The sequence below is a fragment of the Mobula hypostoma genome, chromosome 1 (assembly GCF_963921235.1).
Source record: "Mobula hypostoma chromosome 1, sMobHyp1.1, whole genome shotgun sequence".
NCBI lineage: Eukaryota > Metazoa > Chordata > Chondrichthyes > Myliobatiformes > Myliobatidae > Mobula > Mobula hypostoma.
Window position 1 is genome coordinate 157,619,129 of NC_086097.1, and position 16,224 is coordinate 157,635,352.

The 16,224-nt window shown below is 38.2% G+C and overlaps 1 protein-coding gene across 12 annotated transcripts in view; it reads right to left on the reverse strand.

Moving 5' to 3' along the window:
- The window catches only part of adgrb1a (adhesion G protein-coupled receptor B1a), a 566,941-nt gene that overhangs the window by 227,929 nt on the left and 322,788 nt on the right, over window positions 1-16,224 (reverse strand). For all 12 annotated transcript variants that reach the window (XM_063058411.1, XM_063058402.1, XM_063058383.1 and 9 more), the window contains 2 exons: window positions 15,055-15,157; window positions 13,280-13,323 (listed from right to left, as the gene is read on the reverse strand). In XM_063058411.1, the coding sequence (XP_062914481.1) occupies window positions 13,280-13,323; window positions 15,055-15,157 (147 nt within the window). The remainder of the gene's footprint in view (window positions 1-13,279; window positions 13,324-15,054; window positions 15,158-16,224) is intronic.

Below are 16,224 nucleotides of genomic sequence, written 5' to 3' on the forward strand. Positions count from 1 at the left end.
TATTTTTCTTCCTTAGCCTTATGCCCTTTCTCCATTCAGATACTTAAGAACTGTAATATGCCTAGGCAGTGGAGGACAGTAATGACAAAGACATACATCCCCTGCTTTCACACTCAGAGCAATGCACATTATATGTAAAGGATAACACAGAGGCAGCAACTGCTTATGATGAGATACTATGCAAAAGAGGCTGGGGGCAAAGATGATCCAAGTGCCAACTTGTCTGAGGGCAAGGTTAAATCACCTTCTGCTTCAGTGGATAGACTTTAATGGAACAGGGTTCAATGGAAAGTCTGAGCTTGATTTCAAAAACTATGGACAAATCCAGCACAAAAGCCACGTAAGGTTTTGCACAGACACAGTTCCGTGAAAGTGACAACACAGGAAGGCAGCATGGTGAGGAAGGCATATGGCACATTTGCCCTCATACGCTGTGTCTACAGGAGCTGAATTTCATTTCACAGTTGTATAACATGCACGTCCGACAGCAATTGGAGTACTGTGCACAGTTCTGCTTCTCATGCTATTGGAGGAAGTGATTAAGGTAGGGTACAGTAAAGATTCACAAGAACGTTGCCAGGAGTGGAATGCTTGAGATGAAAAGAGAGATGGGATAGGCTTGGACTGTTTACCCTGGAGTGAAAAAGGCTGAGGTTGACCTCATAAAGGTTTACAAATTCATGAGTCGCATAGACAGAGTACATAGGCACAGTCTTTTTTCCCCAAGGTTGGGGCATCTAAGACTATGGGGCATGGGATTAAGGCGAGAGGGGAGAGATTTAAAAGGTATCTGAAGAGCAAGTTCTTTTTCCCCCTACACAGAAGGTGGTGGGTATATATAATGAGTTGCCACAATACATAGTACAGGCAGGTATAATTACTACATTTAAAATTCATTTGAACAGGTACATGAAAGGAGAGGAATTAGAAGGACTGGGCAAACACAGGCTTGGTTAGCTTGGATTGGCATGGATAAGTTGTGCGGAATGTCTTTGACTCATTCTTGATGCAGCATGTCCTGGAGAATATCTCAGCATGAATTTCACACAAGTAACAAAATCCAATGTTTACATAGAAGTCAGACAGAGCTCAGTATACCTTGGGATACAAATTTTCAGCATACTCTATCAGGCATCACAACTGCCCACCAGTACCTCTTCTGGCACATCACTGGAATTATTGCAATGGTCTCTTGCTGGTAAGCCTGAATCCCGTTGTGTCTGCTCAGCCATAGTATCAGATGATTCACACCGGCAGCTTGAAGGTGGTAAAGGTCTGGGGATCACTTAGCCTGCAGTCACTTCATACTTGCCCAAAGTCACCAAAACCCTCGTACTTTGATAAGAATCTGAGGCTCCAGTGTCAAACTGAGAACCAGCATAGGTCAACAATACAAGGAGTGATAAGTGAATTGGACTTGATGTCAGTAACAGGCAGCACAATGCTTTGCTGAGTAGATCCTGCATTTTCTATTTTAGGGTTTATGCAGTTATTTTGATTTTCATTATTTTTCAGGAATGAAAGATCAGCATTTGTCCAGGAGAGCGATGGGAGAGTGAACAAAGGCATTGTCGAGGCTTTCACTAATGCAGCAAAATAATGCAGTGCACTGGATAGCAATTTCATATACATGTCACTTTCTTTTTACAGTAAGCCAATTGAAAGGAGGATTAGAGGATTAGATTGCTGGGCAACTACCTGCTGAAAGCTTGAGTTAAATACAGTACGATTCACAGCCTGCGAGACCCTTCATCATATTGCGGTTGTATTCTTTCAATTCAGGACCTCATTTAAATCCTCAATTATAATTCATCAGTTTCTGTGCTGTTCCCTCTGCATTGTAACCCACAAGCTCACAGACAATTCCAAAGGTAACTCCGTTTTACAGAGAAACTGAAAATGTACTTTCACCTGAAATGCTTACAAATATAACATGACACTCCCTGCTATCCGTCGGATATTCAGGGACATTGAACCTATGAACTCTACCTCTCTACTTTTTTTATTCCTATTTTTGCACTACTTATTTAATTTAACTATTTAATATATATATTTACTGTAATTTGCTTTTTTCCCTCTATTATTATGTATTGCACAGTACTGCTGCTGCAAAATCAACAAATTTCACAACATATGCCGATGATATTAAACCTGATTCAGATATTGATGGCTGGTTCTTCATTCCATTTCAAGTAGAATATCTCAAAACGTTTCCATAGCAATCACTTTGAAAAACCTGCTCAAATGCTTTGAAAGGGCAGAAACAAAATCCTACAATACTGGACAGCACTTAACATTGAGATAAACAACTCCATTGGTGCGCTATATTAATACCGCTCTCAGCTCAAGAATTGGTCATGTTATACGTATGTATCTCAAAAAAATACCAGCATCACAGATATTGAGCAATATTATGGTTAAGGTACTGGACTAGATCATTAACACAAGAGATTCTCTAGATGCTGGAAATCACGAGCAACACACACAAGATGCTGAAGGACCTGCTGACTTGCCGAGTTCCTCCAGCATTTTGTGTGTGTTGTTGGACTAGTCTATTGATTCATGTACACTAGGAAAATTTAAACACAAGTAGTGTCAGTAATGACAACCATAAATGAATTTACTAGATCTGGACAGTTCCATCTGTGTAATTAGCGCAGGGCAATGAATAAATAAAACAATCCTGTGAACTCATCATCTAAAACATGTGTTAGAATGGGCTTGAAAGCTCAAACAGCCTCTAGATAAGCTATAAAAAATTCCAGGTTGATGGTGCAAAGTATCCTTGGACTTTTTCAAGTGTTTGAAATTTATATCAGAAGACTAGCACCAAATCATTTGCTCCAACTAAGAAACGTCATGCGATTGAATGATCAGTAAATAAAATGCAACAGTCAGGCAATGCATTAAGAATTAGTCAGTTTCATAGGGAAACACCTGGTTCTTACTGCAGGTGACACTGCTTGTTCGTCAGTGTTACTGGAAGAGAAGAATTTCCTGCATTTATCTGTTGAGAACTGCTGAAACTTGCAATTGCCCGACATGACTATGCCAGGTTGCCCATGTGCCATACAGGCCTGTGTTAAGTACATAGGGTTGGCAATGACTAGCAAAGACATTCACCCTGGAACCACGTGGATAGTCTTTTGATAGCACACTACTGAGCAAAGAAAAAACAAACTGTTTGTAGATAAATAAAAGAAATTCAAAAAGTTTAGAAACTGAAATTAAACCACTTTGAAGTTATAGAAATCAATTAAAAATATGAAGGAGAGTAAAGTAAGTTGAAAACTTACCCACACTTACCTTTCACTCTGGTTTAATGATGCCATTCAGGTGAATACTTCTGTATTTCTTATGTCAGCTCAGGTCTGGCTTAAGATAGTGAGCTAAATGTTTTATTAACTCTGTTCCACTCTGGTTAATCCAGTGCTGATTGCAATGGTGAAGTAGGAGTTTAGATACACTGACATCTGACCTATGACTTATCTCTGACTTCTCAGTTTCAGTATGTAAGCTCAGTGGAAAAATGCCATATAGATAGGGTACTAACAGTACATTAACTAAACGGAAGCTGTACATTTTCTTGTTGTTGTACATCCCAGGACATTCTCTCTTCAAGCAGAAGATATAAAAGCCTGAAAGCACACACTACCAGGCTCAAAGGCATTTTCTACCATGCAGTGAGGTGACTATTGAATGATTCCTTGGTATGATAAGGAAGTCTCTTGACCTTACATTCTACCTTGTTATGGCCATGCACTTTTGTGTCAGCCTACACTACACTACCTCTGTAACTGTAAGACTTTATTCTTCATTCTGATTTTGTTTGACCTTGTACTACCTCAGTTCACTGATGTGAAGAAATGGCAGGACTGACCTCGATGCATAGGACATAAAAAAAAAATCATCAGTTTTACTGTTCTTAATTCTTATGTGCTTACCAACTCTACCGTCTTGCTCACCCCCATAACATTAGCAATTTATACGAACTGGAGTAACATGGTACTGCAATTCTGTACTCTATGGCCTCCCATATCATCATATTTGTATCAACTAGATCAAATTGTTCAGAGGAAAGTTCACAAACTCAAAAAATTAACTCTGCTCCACACTCCACGGATAATTGCTCTGTATAGATGGAATTTCACTGTAACTTGGTACATGTGACAATAATAAAAAATATATTTACCTCCATTTATTGATGAGCCTCAATTATCAGTGTTAAAAAAAATCAATGTTTCTGATTGTTACTTGATTATCTAATCATAGAGTTTTGAGTAGATTAGCTAAGTGCTTCTTCCAAAGGTGATTTGATGCAGAATGTTATTAATGAAAAATCTCTTCCCCTAATTCAAAACTACTTCATAGACTCAATGATTAGTACTGCGGCAACTGAAATCAACATCACAAGTTATTTTAAAGTGAGGGATTGGGCAACAGTTTTCACACACAATCCAATGGTTGAGTTTCCTGTTGACACACAATCCTTGCAACAATGGCCTTGTACAGTAAAGAATAAAAATCAGAACTGAGCCAGCTATTTAAAAATAGATAAATTATATAATTTAAGAATATTGTCAACAATAAAGAATTGACAATAGTGCTGTAAATCATCTTGGCCACTTATTATAGATAGGATTGGAAATGATCAATATTGCTTTTCCAGATGAGTATAGAATCTCAGGCATTTCTTTGTGTTCTACAATAATTTACAGTTTATTTCTGATAATTCACTTTCTTACACAAATAATTGTAATTTTTCACTGCTGTTTGATTTTCACTTTTACCATAGGAACCATATAATGTTTCAAAACCATAATCTCAGCAGACTATCACTCAATTTGATACAAAGGTGAACAATAATAATCCTAAATATACCAGACAAGGAAGGGGATTTCCCTTGGTTCCTATAACCTTTAGTTCATTAGGGAATTTGCACTTGACAAGTGATTTAAAACCTAGATTAGGAGCCAAGAGATCTCAGTTTCATTTCTCATCATTTTATTCTGCAAATTTGCATAGGACTAAAAAAAATATGAAGTTTAGAATTGAATACAGTGATCATGTAGGAATTTTTGTGCCATAACTTCCAAAAGGGTTCACAAAATGGTTCGTGATATGGTCAATATGTATCTCTAAACCCACATCAATCTGATTGACTCTGCCCTCTGAAGTATCAAAGTAAAACAATGTTGCATCCAGATAATAAGGATTGGGAATAAATGCAGCATGGAAAGATGGTCATTAGTGACTATGGATACTCCACAAGGATATATAGCTTGTCACTAGAATCCTTTATTCTGTAAAATTCAAGGTAAATTTATTAAAGAATTATATGTTGCCAAGTTCATGTGTGATTCAGTTTCTTGCTGGCATTTACAGTAAAGAAAACACTACAATAGAATTTACAGAAACTATACATAAACAAAGGCGGCAAAAAACGGTGTGCAAAAGAAGACAAACGGTGCAAATAAAAGTAATACTGAGAACATGGGTTGTAAAGAGTCCTTGAAAGTGAGCCTGTAGCTTGTAGAATCAGTTCAGACTAGTTGTATTCTGCATCCCAAATTGACAGTCCAATGTGGCGATTGGACAGAGAATTAGAGTGACAGGTGAATAGGGTCACCTCTGCGGGCTGAAGAAAGGTGCTCTGCAAAGCAGTGCACCCAATCTGTGTGAGGTTCCCCATTGTAAAGGAGAACACATTGTGTGCAGGAAATGCAATACAGTAGATTCCAAGAGCTGCTGGTGAACTGTAGCTTCACTTGAAAGGCCTGTTTTGGTTCCTAAATGGTGGTAAATAACAAGGTAAAAATTGCCTCCTCTGCCATTGCATGGAAAAATGTTGTGTAAAGTGGACAAATTGGTGGAAGTTTATGAACAGTTCTGGAAGATTGAAAGTGATAAGTCCTTTCAGAATGCTGAAAGGGAAAGCAAAAATATGTCTGCTGGTGGAATCTCATTGAAATTGGTGAGAAGTCATGATCAACCATGATGAAATGACGAAGCAGACTTAGCCAAATAGCCTAATTCTGCTCCTCGGTCTTATAGTCCACATTGTAATGCATAAGCTTGTGGGGTATAAGATGAAGACCAGGTAAACACTATCCTTACTCTGGCTTGGAAGAGAAGTGTGAGCAGAGGCTCAGGAAATAGACGTGATGTAATCAGTGGTTCCATCAGCATCAACAGAGATGAGGTCATGGATTAGGGAGAAGGAAAACATCTCAGAAACGTGTGTGTGGAATGTCTTACCATCACAAATATGGGAAAATGAAGGAAACAGAAAAATAGAATGGGGACCTTAATGAGACAGCGTGAGAGGAATATAGTTGAGATAGTTGTGAGAGTCTGTGATCTTAAAATAAGTATTGATAGCTAACCTATCCCTTCTGATGAAAATAGACAGGAAGGGAAAAATCAAGGGTGGATCATGTGCGGAAATTAACAGCAAAGGTAATGAAACGTGTGTGTTCTTTATGAATGCATGATCCAATAATCAATGTATGGCAAAGGGTTGGGGAATGGGGTTGATGAAGAAAAGTTAGTTGAAGTGAACATTGACAAACCTTCAGAGGCCATTAGAGGAATCTGGAGTCACAAGCAATCTGTTGGAGGAACTTAGCAGGTTAAGCGTCATCTGTGAGGGGAAAGGAACTGTCAATGTTTCGGGTCCTGATGAGAGGTATTGACCCAAAATATTGACAAGTCCTTTCCTTCCACATTAGAACATAGAACATTAAAAAGTTTTTGACAAGAGCAAGCCATTCAGCCCAACAAAGCTTGCCAAATTCCTATTCACATAGTGTGTTGAAATAACTATTGTTACATGCTCAAGGAGATCTGTGTTTTTTTTTGTGAGAATGATGTAATGGTCTTTTGGAGGTCACCTGATGTGATTTTCCCGTTGATGTGAGGTCACGTGATGACATGTGCACCATGGGTATACAAGGGAAGATCCAGGTGACACAGTTAGTTTTTAGATTGTAGGTTTCCAGGTAGAACATGCTGTGTCTCCATTTCTGTTGCGTGTTTATTTTTGTGACGCAGTTTCATTTTTAAAACGGAGTGTGCATTCTGTTGCAAGATATAATATTATTGGACTGGAAATTTTTGCTAGATGTGTTGATTTACTTAATTCCAACAGTAGAAGGGAGAGTGAAAGATTTATCGAAGTACAGGATTGAAGGATCGAGAGGAGTCGGCATCGTTCAGCAATTTAACAAAGGATCGACCTTATTGAGTCTTCGTTGGAGGAGTAGCGACCTGCATCAGAGATAACTCTTGCCAAAAGAGAAAAGGGTTCATGCAAAGGGTTGCTCTCTTTCTCTCTAAAAGAATTTAAAATTTCAGTTGGTTTAAACTGTTTATTTTCGGCATTGTGAATCCTGTGGACAGAACCAGCAGGAAAGTTGTGTCTATGAAGAAGTCCTTCTCCAGAGAAGTCTCTCCCAATTGAACGTATAAATCTGTTGGACTTTCGAATTTCCCACTTTAAGAACTATATCCGACTTTATCGTTTTAAGAACTGTTTTCGCATTTAACGCTTTAAGAAACCAGTGCCGAGTGACAAGTTGTTGAATGGCTGCATAGTGGTTAACTTTCGGTTAATGTTTTTGTTTGTTTTTTACCTTATCGTTTATCCGTGTTTAATAAATGTTTGGTTGTTTTTATATAACCTGTCTCGGTTGATATTTATTGTTGCCATTTACGTAACACTATCGAGTTTAGATTGGAACATTTCTAAGGTACTACTCTCAACTACACACCTAGGTAGTTTGCTCCATGTGTCCACAACTGCTATGTAAAGAGGTGCTTCCTGATGTAAGTCTGAAATCTCCCTTAACCAGTCTCTACCTATGGCCCATGCCACTGTTGATGGATTAATTTTGAAGTAGCAGCTGGCATCCACCTTACTTAATGATTCTGAACACTTCTATCATGTCTCCTCTCATTCTATGTCTACTTAGGCCAAAAAGATTTAATTCTTTCAATTTTTCATCATAGCTCATTCCTTGCATACCTGGAATGAGTCTTGTTGCCCTTCTCTGAATTCTCTCCAGTGCCTTCACATCCCTCACAAAATATGGAGACCAAAATTGTATGCAGCACTCAAGTGCATTAAACAGTTTAAGGAAAAAGTCTCCAGACTTGAACTCCACTGAGTGCATTATAAAGCCCAACATTCTATTAGCCTTCCTAATAACATCTGTGCATTGTCTAGTTGTTGATAGTGATAAGTCTACCAGGAGGCCCAAATCTTTCTCATTCAGTGCACTTTCTAACTCAGGACCCCCCCCCCCCCCCCAGTGCCCCAGTGTATATTTGAAGTATATCTAATATTTCTACTTCCTAAATGTAATATTTTACATTTACTTACATTCAATTTCATCTGCCATTTAACTGGTCACATTTGAATTTTGTTTGGCTCTAACTGTATTGATTTTGCTGTCTGAACATTACCAGCCCGTCCTGCTAATTTTGTGTCATCTGCAAACTTTACTAATTTATTTGTTAGGAGCTTTTCCAAATCATTAATGTAAATTAAAAACAGCAGCAGCTCCAAAACTGAACCCTGTGGAACTCCACTTTTAACAGAAATGCCACTCAACCCATTGAGTTCTTCCAGCAGATAATGTGTTGCCTCTGAAATCTATTTTTACTTTGTCTGAGTTTTCTTTTTAAATAACTTTGCAGTTGTTTCAAATTAGCTTAAATAGTCTGGAATAAAATGTCCTTATCTCTCCCGTGAAGGGTATTGTGTTATCACAGAAAAGCACTGTTCAGGACCAAATAGGAGAGCTCATCCATGAATAAGAACTGCCAGGATGAAGTACCACAGGCCAGTTGGCAGCTCATGTACTTAGCCTTGGAAAGGGAGAAAAATAACAGGAAATAAGATAACGGAAGCAGTCAGGAAAGATATATGCTAAAGTATACAATGTAGAAAGGAAATGAATAGCAACAGTCTTTTTCCTTTTGTCACATGAATTGGATTTGAAAGCAAATCGAATATTTACTGCCAGGACTTCAGAGCTCATTAACCCAAATCCATAATGTTTCTAATGGACATAACTACAGACTATATATTTTTGCAATGCTTTAGCCAAAGCAAAGTCAGTTGTGGTTCAATTAATTTCCCTTAAATTGATAGATATTGGTTTGTCTAATCTCAACTTTATAGCTTCATCTGTTTACACTCACATTTACAGGGAATTTTGCATTTCCTTTTCTAAGATAGATAGAGCCATTGGCTGAATCATACTGCTGAACTCAGAACAGCTCACCCATCAATAGTGAAGATGACAAAGGCTACAATGAGTGAGCGTGGAGATTAATGAGCCTTGACATTCACAATCCTCTTGGTACCTGTGTTTTTTCATTTAAATAGCATATGTAAGCAATGGTGCCCAAAACTGATGCTTATAAACATGACTGGAGAACTATCAATGCGCATTGCAACAGAGAAGGAGCTTCAGTTAAACAAATTGTACACATTATTTTCTCACAATTTCTTTCCTTTCTTTGTTAAGCGTAACTTGTGGTCACACAACTCAGTTACACATATTTAAGTGCAACATAAAACCACAGCGCAGTGAAATGAGAAAAGTGCTTAATGTGAACAAATGTACTACCTACCTTATGTGGGACTAAACTATTCATATCAGAAGCATTTCAGGTTGAATATCTCAGCAGGGAGCAGCTGGGGTTATAACGAGACCTAGCATTGCATGCCAGACTGGAATTCATATGTCTGACAATGTGACTGAACATATAAACGAGCTTGCTTTTGTCCTCTGCAATGAATTGTCATCCATCCAAGGGAAGAGTGAATATTCCAATATCTCTCTTGTATACAATTAAACAATTAATGGGAAGAAGCTCCAAGAGCACTCTAATTCTCAATAATGCTTGAAGCCAACACATAGGTACTAAAACAAATGACTGAAGCATTTTCAGCCATGTATAGTCAGAAATATTGGCTGGATGATCCATCTTAGCTTCCTCTTGAGAGCCCTAATATTACAGAAGAATGTTTTTAATCAATTTCATTCATTCTATGTAACATCAAGAAAAGGTGAGGAATACCAGATAAAGCAAATGCGATGGAACCACACAACATCAACACTGAAAACCTGTGTTCTGGAAACACGTTCCAGCATGTTACAACACTGGCTGCTATGCAGCAAAATGGAACATTGTCCAGGCAAGATATTTATTAAAAATTCGGACAAATCCAACATGGCTAATTACTGTTCATTTAATTTGCTCTCAAGCATCAGCAGGCCAATGGAAGCCATCATCAACAGTGGTGTACAGCAATATTTACTCACCAATAAACTGCACACTAATAACCTGCTTGGATATTACCTGAGCCATTCTAGTCCAAACCTCATCAAAGCTTTGGTCCAAATAAACTTTAAACAGCTGAATTCAACAGATGACAGAAGAGTGACTATCCTTGATATCAAGCAAAAGAAAATCTGCAAAGGCTGAAGATCCAGACGACGCACACGAAATGCTGCAGGAGCTCAACAGGCCAGGCAGGAACTATGGAAAAGAGTATAGGCAACATTCCTGGCCAAGACATTTCAGCAGGTTCTGATGAAGGTTCTTGGCCTAAAACATTGACTATACTTTTTTCCATAGATGTTGACTGGTCTGCTTAGCTCCTCTGGCATTTTGTGTGTGATTCTTGATCTCAAGGCAGCATTTGAATGAATGTGGGGATCCAGTATCCCTGGTGAAACTGAGGTTAATGAGCATCAAAGGGGAAACACTCCAGTTGCTGGAGTCCTACCTGACATTCAGGTTGGTGGCTCTGGTTGATGGAGATCATGTATCTCATTAGAGAGATTTTCTTAGCACAATGCTCTGGGTACAACCCTGACAGTTCTGTTTAAACCTCCTCAATAAATGAAGCAATCCATGCCTTCATGCAACAAGGCAACTATCAGGCATAAAATGGGAAAAAAATATTGATTGATTGATTGGTAGATCGATGTGCAGTGTGGAATAGGCCCTTTCAGACCTTTGAGCCCAGCAATCCTCTGATTCTAGTCTAATTACAGGAAAGTTTACGATGGCTAATTAACATACCAACTGATACATCTTTTGACTGTGGGAGGGATCTGGAACACTCAGAGGAAACACACATGGTCATGGGGAGAACATACACACTCCTTACAGACAGCAGCAGGAATTGAACCTCAGTTGCTGGTAGCTGTAAGGCATTATGCTAACCACTATGCTACCGTGATGTCCCAAGTTGGCATGCAGCATTCACACCACTGAAATGCTGGCTGAGCAAAGACCTTCACCAACATGATAGAGACAAGCCACTTAACAGTGACACAGATTAATGCTCCCATCAACATATACCCTTACCATTGATCCTGGGATTCCTCACTGACCTGAAATTCAACTGGAACAGCCTCACAAATACTGTGGCTACAAGAGCAAGTCTGGAACAAGTTACCTTGAGATGATTGAATCAACTCTCGACAGTCTCAGAATTTCAGGAGCACCCAGAAGCTCTACACCTTCACGACAAGGAAGCTAACTTATCTGGAACCTCGTTCATGACCATAGAGAATTAATTCCCACCAACATTAATGTGACTTCACTGAGTACCATTTAAAACCTGCACTGCAATTACTATCCTGGGCTATCCAATAGAAAATCCTGAACTTCCAACCTCAAGTATCAAGAAGGGTTGTAGATGCATGAGTACAACTCAATCTGCATGTTGCTTCCAAGTCGCACACCAAGCTGGCTTGGAAATATACGACAGTTCTTTCTCTGGAACTCCCAACCCAACAGGCAAAGTGCCCTCACCGGAGGAACTACAATGATTCAAAAGCATATATTTTTCTATTTAGAAATACAGTGCGGAATAAGCCCTTCTGGCTCTTCGAGCCACACTGCCACACCCGCCCAATTCAACTCTAGCCTAATCATGCGACAATTTACAATGACCAATTAACCTACTAACCAGTACATCCTTGGACTCTGGGAGAAAACCAGAGCACCCGGAGGAAACCCATGCATTCCAAGGGCAGGCCGTACAAACTCCTCAAAGAGGATGGTTGGATTGAGCTCCAAACTCGAACCCCCTGAGCTGTAATAGTCTCGTGTGAACCACTACGCTACCAAGATGTCCAAAATTACACCGACTACACCCACTCCATAACAGTCATACCTTTTCCAATGTACCAATTACTGCTATAAGAGAAGAGGGGCAGCAAATGACTAAAAGAGAACAGAAATTCTGGCTCTGATTTTCATAGAAAACTGGCCCTTTGATCCAACTGGTCCATACTATCCATTTAATAAATTTCATAACATTTTAAAGAAAATCTTGTCTAACAGTGAAGTAAGAAAATAAATTGCAATACATGTTGAATTCCAGTTAACTGGGTTATCAGTTAATCGCAATAGCCACTTACTTGGGATAATTCTTAAAGAACAAAAACTAATTCAAAAAATTGCCAGGATCTCCTTCATTTATTTGGGACACTATGCTGCTTAATTGGGGCAGGAGACTTTTGCTGAGCTGGTTCTAACAGGCGACAGTGGCAAGCGCTTGTGTGGCTGTTAGACGCTATACCATGCTAAGAGAAAATTGTTTTTAAATAGCATCAGTTACGTGCATTTGTGTTCAAAAAGCAGTGATATTTTAATCTCTGATACATGGTGATAAATAAGTAGTAAGACAAGTCTGATCTGTTTTGCTCACTGTAGTTTCAAGCATTCAGGCTTGGAGATGCTAGAAATGCCCACAGGTGAAAATGAAACAATTTCATGAGGAACTATACAAAATTTGAAGGCAACAACACTCATCTTGAAAGTTATACTGAAAATGAGGATTTTGGAGAATGCAATAGTTGACAGCATTGTATGAAGACAGTTCATTTTCTGTACTAGGTGTCTGCACTAATTTTGTTCATTGCATATACTAGATGACTTCCTCAGTCAATAACTATTAGGAACTAATACACATATTTATAGTACTGTAGTGTTCTAATTTGTTCTGTAATTCATTTAAATACATAATTTGTTGCTCTGCTTGTCTTTTTTAGACCTTTTCAATTATTTCCATGAAACTTTGGCTAATTGGGCAGTCACTTAAATGTGCCAAAATGTACGGGTCCTGATGAGTCCCAATTCTACTGCACACCAATGTTGGTCTTCAACCCTCAACATAAACAGAATTTACTCAACACTTCACTCTGTAAGGCTGCTTTTAAATCAGGGACTGAATTCAAAAACTTACCTGTCGGACTCATCCCATGCAATGCATGACTGGTTTGTGGTGCCCTGTCAAATAAAATGAACACTTAAAATATAGCTGATTCTACTCAGTACAAAGTGAAATCTATACAACAATGGGTTTTTTTTTGTAATATAATCCCCTGTCAGTATAGTCCACATGTAACACCATGTTAAGTTGTGTAGAGTTCCATTCTGGATATAACTGTCCTGCTCTACAGGAATATAAATGGGAGAATGAAGGTACAGGCCATCTAACATGGTCAGATATTCCAACCATGCATGTCAATCAGCAAGAAACTAAGAAAGCCCCATATTGCCCCTCACTTTACACACTTCTGGGTGGAACTGCGGCCAACAAAACTGATCAATCGGAATATATTAGGAATGAACTACAGTAAAGTTTACTATGGGTAGATAAACAATCGATGTATTTCCAGCTATGGTATTTCAACAGTTTTTAACAACTGAATAGGTTTCTTCTTTGCTAGAGATGCCAAATAAAGAGAAACATATTATCATAGACTAGAATCACATGTAAGACATTAGAAAAAGGACATCAGATTTTATTTTCCTTGGAAATATTAGTGCACTAGTTGAGTTTTCATCAGAGTGCAAGGGCTTCAAATTCACTTCAACTGCTATCAACATTTGATTCTTAATTTATTAGGTTGGGTTTATAAAACTGCAATCTCATGTTTCTGGTTTCCTCAATTACTGATCCAGGAACATAACTATACCGTTACTATCCCCATTTAACTTTAAAGAAATTTCCAACATGTTATAATGGTAATAACACTACCGATTCACTCATCTCTGAAGTTGTGGATAGGGAGGGGGAAGAGTGGTTGCTGTTGTGAAACAGAAAAATAATTGAAAAAAATATACTGGATAAATGTTTTATAACATTTTAAAAGCGGTCTCCACTAAGAGCTCTTTCATGCATAACATTCAGTCCAAATAGTGAGAAGAATGCTGAATGCAATCTGTTAAACTGAGGGAGGATCACCCTGGGATATTTACATGATTCAGAATAAATATATTATTGAAAGCAAAACACTTGCACGCTCATCATTTCTAGAAGATTTCACTGTGGTATAATAAAGAAAGATGAGCTTGTGAAAACCATTGCCATGTTTACATGCATATTCAACCCTTGCGAAGTAGAAAAATCTTTATTTTATTTACTTGGAGACACAGTACAGTACAGGTCCTTCGGTCACAATGAGCACATGCCACCCAATTACACACGTGACCAATTAACCCACTAACCCATACATCTTTAGAAGGTGGCAGAAACTGGAGCACCCGGAAAAGCCCCACACAGTCACAGGGAGAAAGTACACACCTCCTACAGATGGTGGTGGAATTGAATCATGGTTACTGCCATTGTAATACTGTTATGCTAACCACTACATTAGCATGCACCCCTAATCTAATTCATAATCATTATTAAAATGCAGGGAGCTAAATATTTGTTTTACTACACTGGACATTACAGATTCTAGAGTTTCTTAGTTAAGACTAAAATAATTTGTAGCTATTTCTGCACAGAAAATCTTCCAGAAGTGAGCTCCAGTTCATAACAACTAACCAAGGGCCATTTTTCAATAATTATTTAATTGATGAAATAACAATTTGTCATTGTCACATCAGTTCAATTGGGTTTAACTGTGCATTAAATATGCACTTAAGTGACAGAATTGAATAAACCTAATCTGAAGTGTGGTGGATAATATCATTCCATTGCAGAATACATAATTTGAATGCACAACTTACATTGTATAGATGAGAAAATTCAATTTCCAAAGGGCTGGATATAGATTTTGGAGAAGGCTTTACAATAACCGAGATTATCTTTGAATTCAACACTGTGGCATTTCTGAAAATGAAATCAAATGACAGATAATATGTTAGAGATTAAAAAATATATTTTTAAATAAAAGAATAAAATAATTAAGCCTCACTCCATAGCATGTGCTACTGACAGCTCCTTTGTCAGTTGCTGCATTAAATTAATTGTGCTGGTGTTACTGGTTGCCTATTTTGCACAATTACATGGCTAACTGTAACTTTCATTGTTTGTTACATTAATGTTGGATAATTTGCTCAATAAACAGAGACTCAGCCATTTCAAAATATTTTGGTGTAAAGCAATAGTCAAAATGCATCGTAACCAAGTTATTTTTAGTCAGTAAGACTAAATATAGTTACAATTTTAACAGAGATTTCATCACTATTATCTAAAGTGCTGTATACTAGAGGGCATACCAGTTAAGGTGCGAGGGGAGAGGTTTAAGGGAGATTTACAAGCCAAGTTATTGTTTACATAGAGAATGGTAGGAGCCTGGAACATGTTGGCAGGGGAAGCAGATACAATAGCAACATTAAGGGGTCATTTAGACAGGCATATGAACAGGCAACGAAAGGAGGGATACAGGCCATATGGAGACAGTTAGGATTAGTTTGGATTGGCATCATAGTCAGCATAGGCATCATGAGCTGAAGGCCCTGTTTCTATGTTTTTTACATGTCAATTTTCTTGTACAGTGCATCTTTGCATATCAGAGTTACATTTCCTTTGTCTTTTTCTTTGAGATGGGTGCTTCGACGGGCCATTAAAGGAGATCACAAGCCTTAGACATGAACCCAGTCATATATGTGAGATCCTTGGAAAACCTTTGGTGCAAGTCACCAAGATCAATCATATTTTTTGTTCATCATCCATAGTCTTATAATTTTCAGTTTGCAAATACCTATATCATAACAATGTATGCAGTAGGCTTCAAAAATGCTCTGAAGCAGAGATTTTAACAATTAACTAACCCTCCCCCCTCCCCAAGTCTCACTTCATTTTGGGAAAATGTTAAAGTTTTGCATTCTTAATGAGGGATTTTTTCTGTCATCATGCTTTGGAATGCAAATGACTCCCAGTCAAACCTTCCCAAT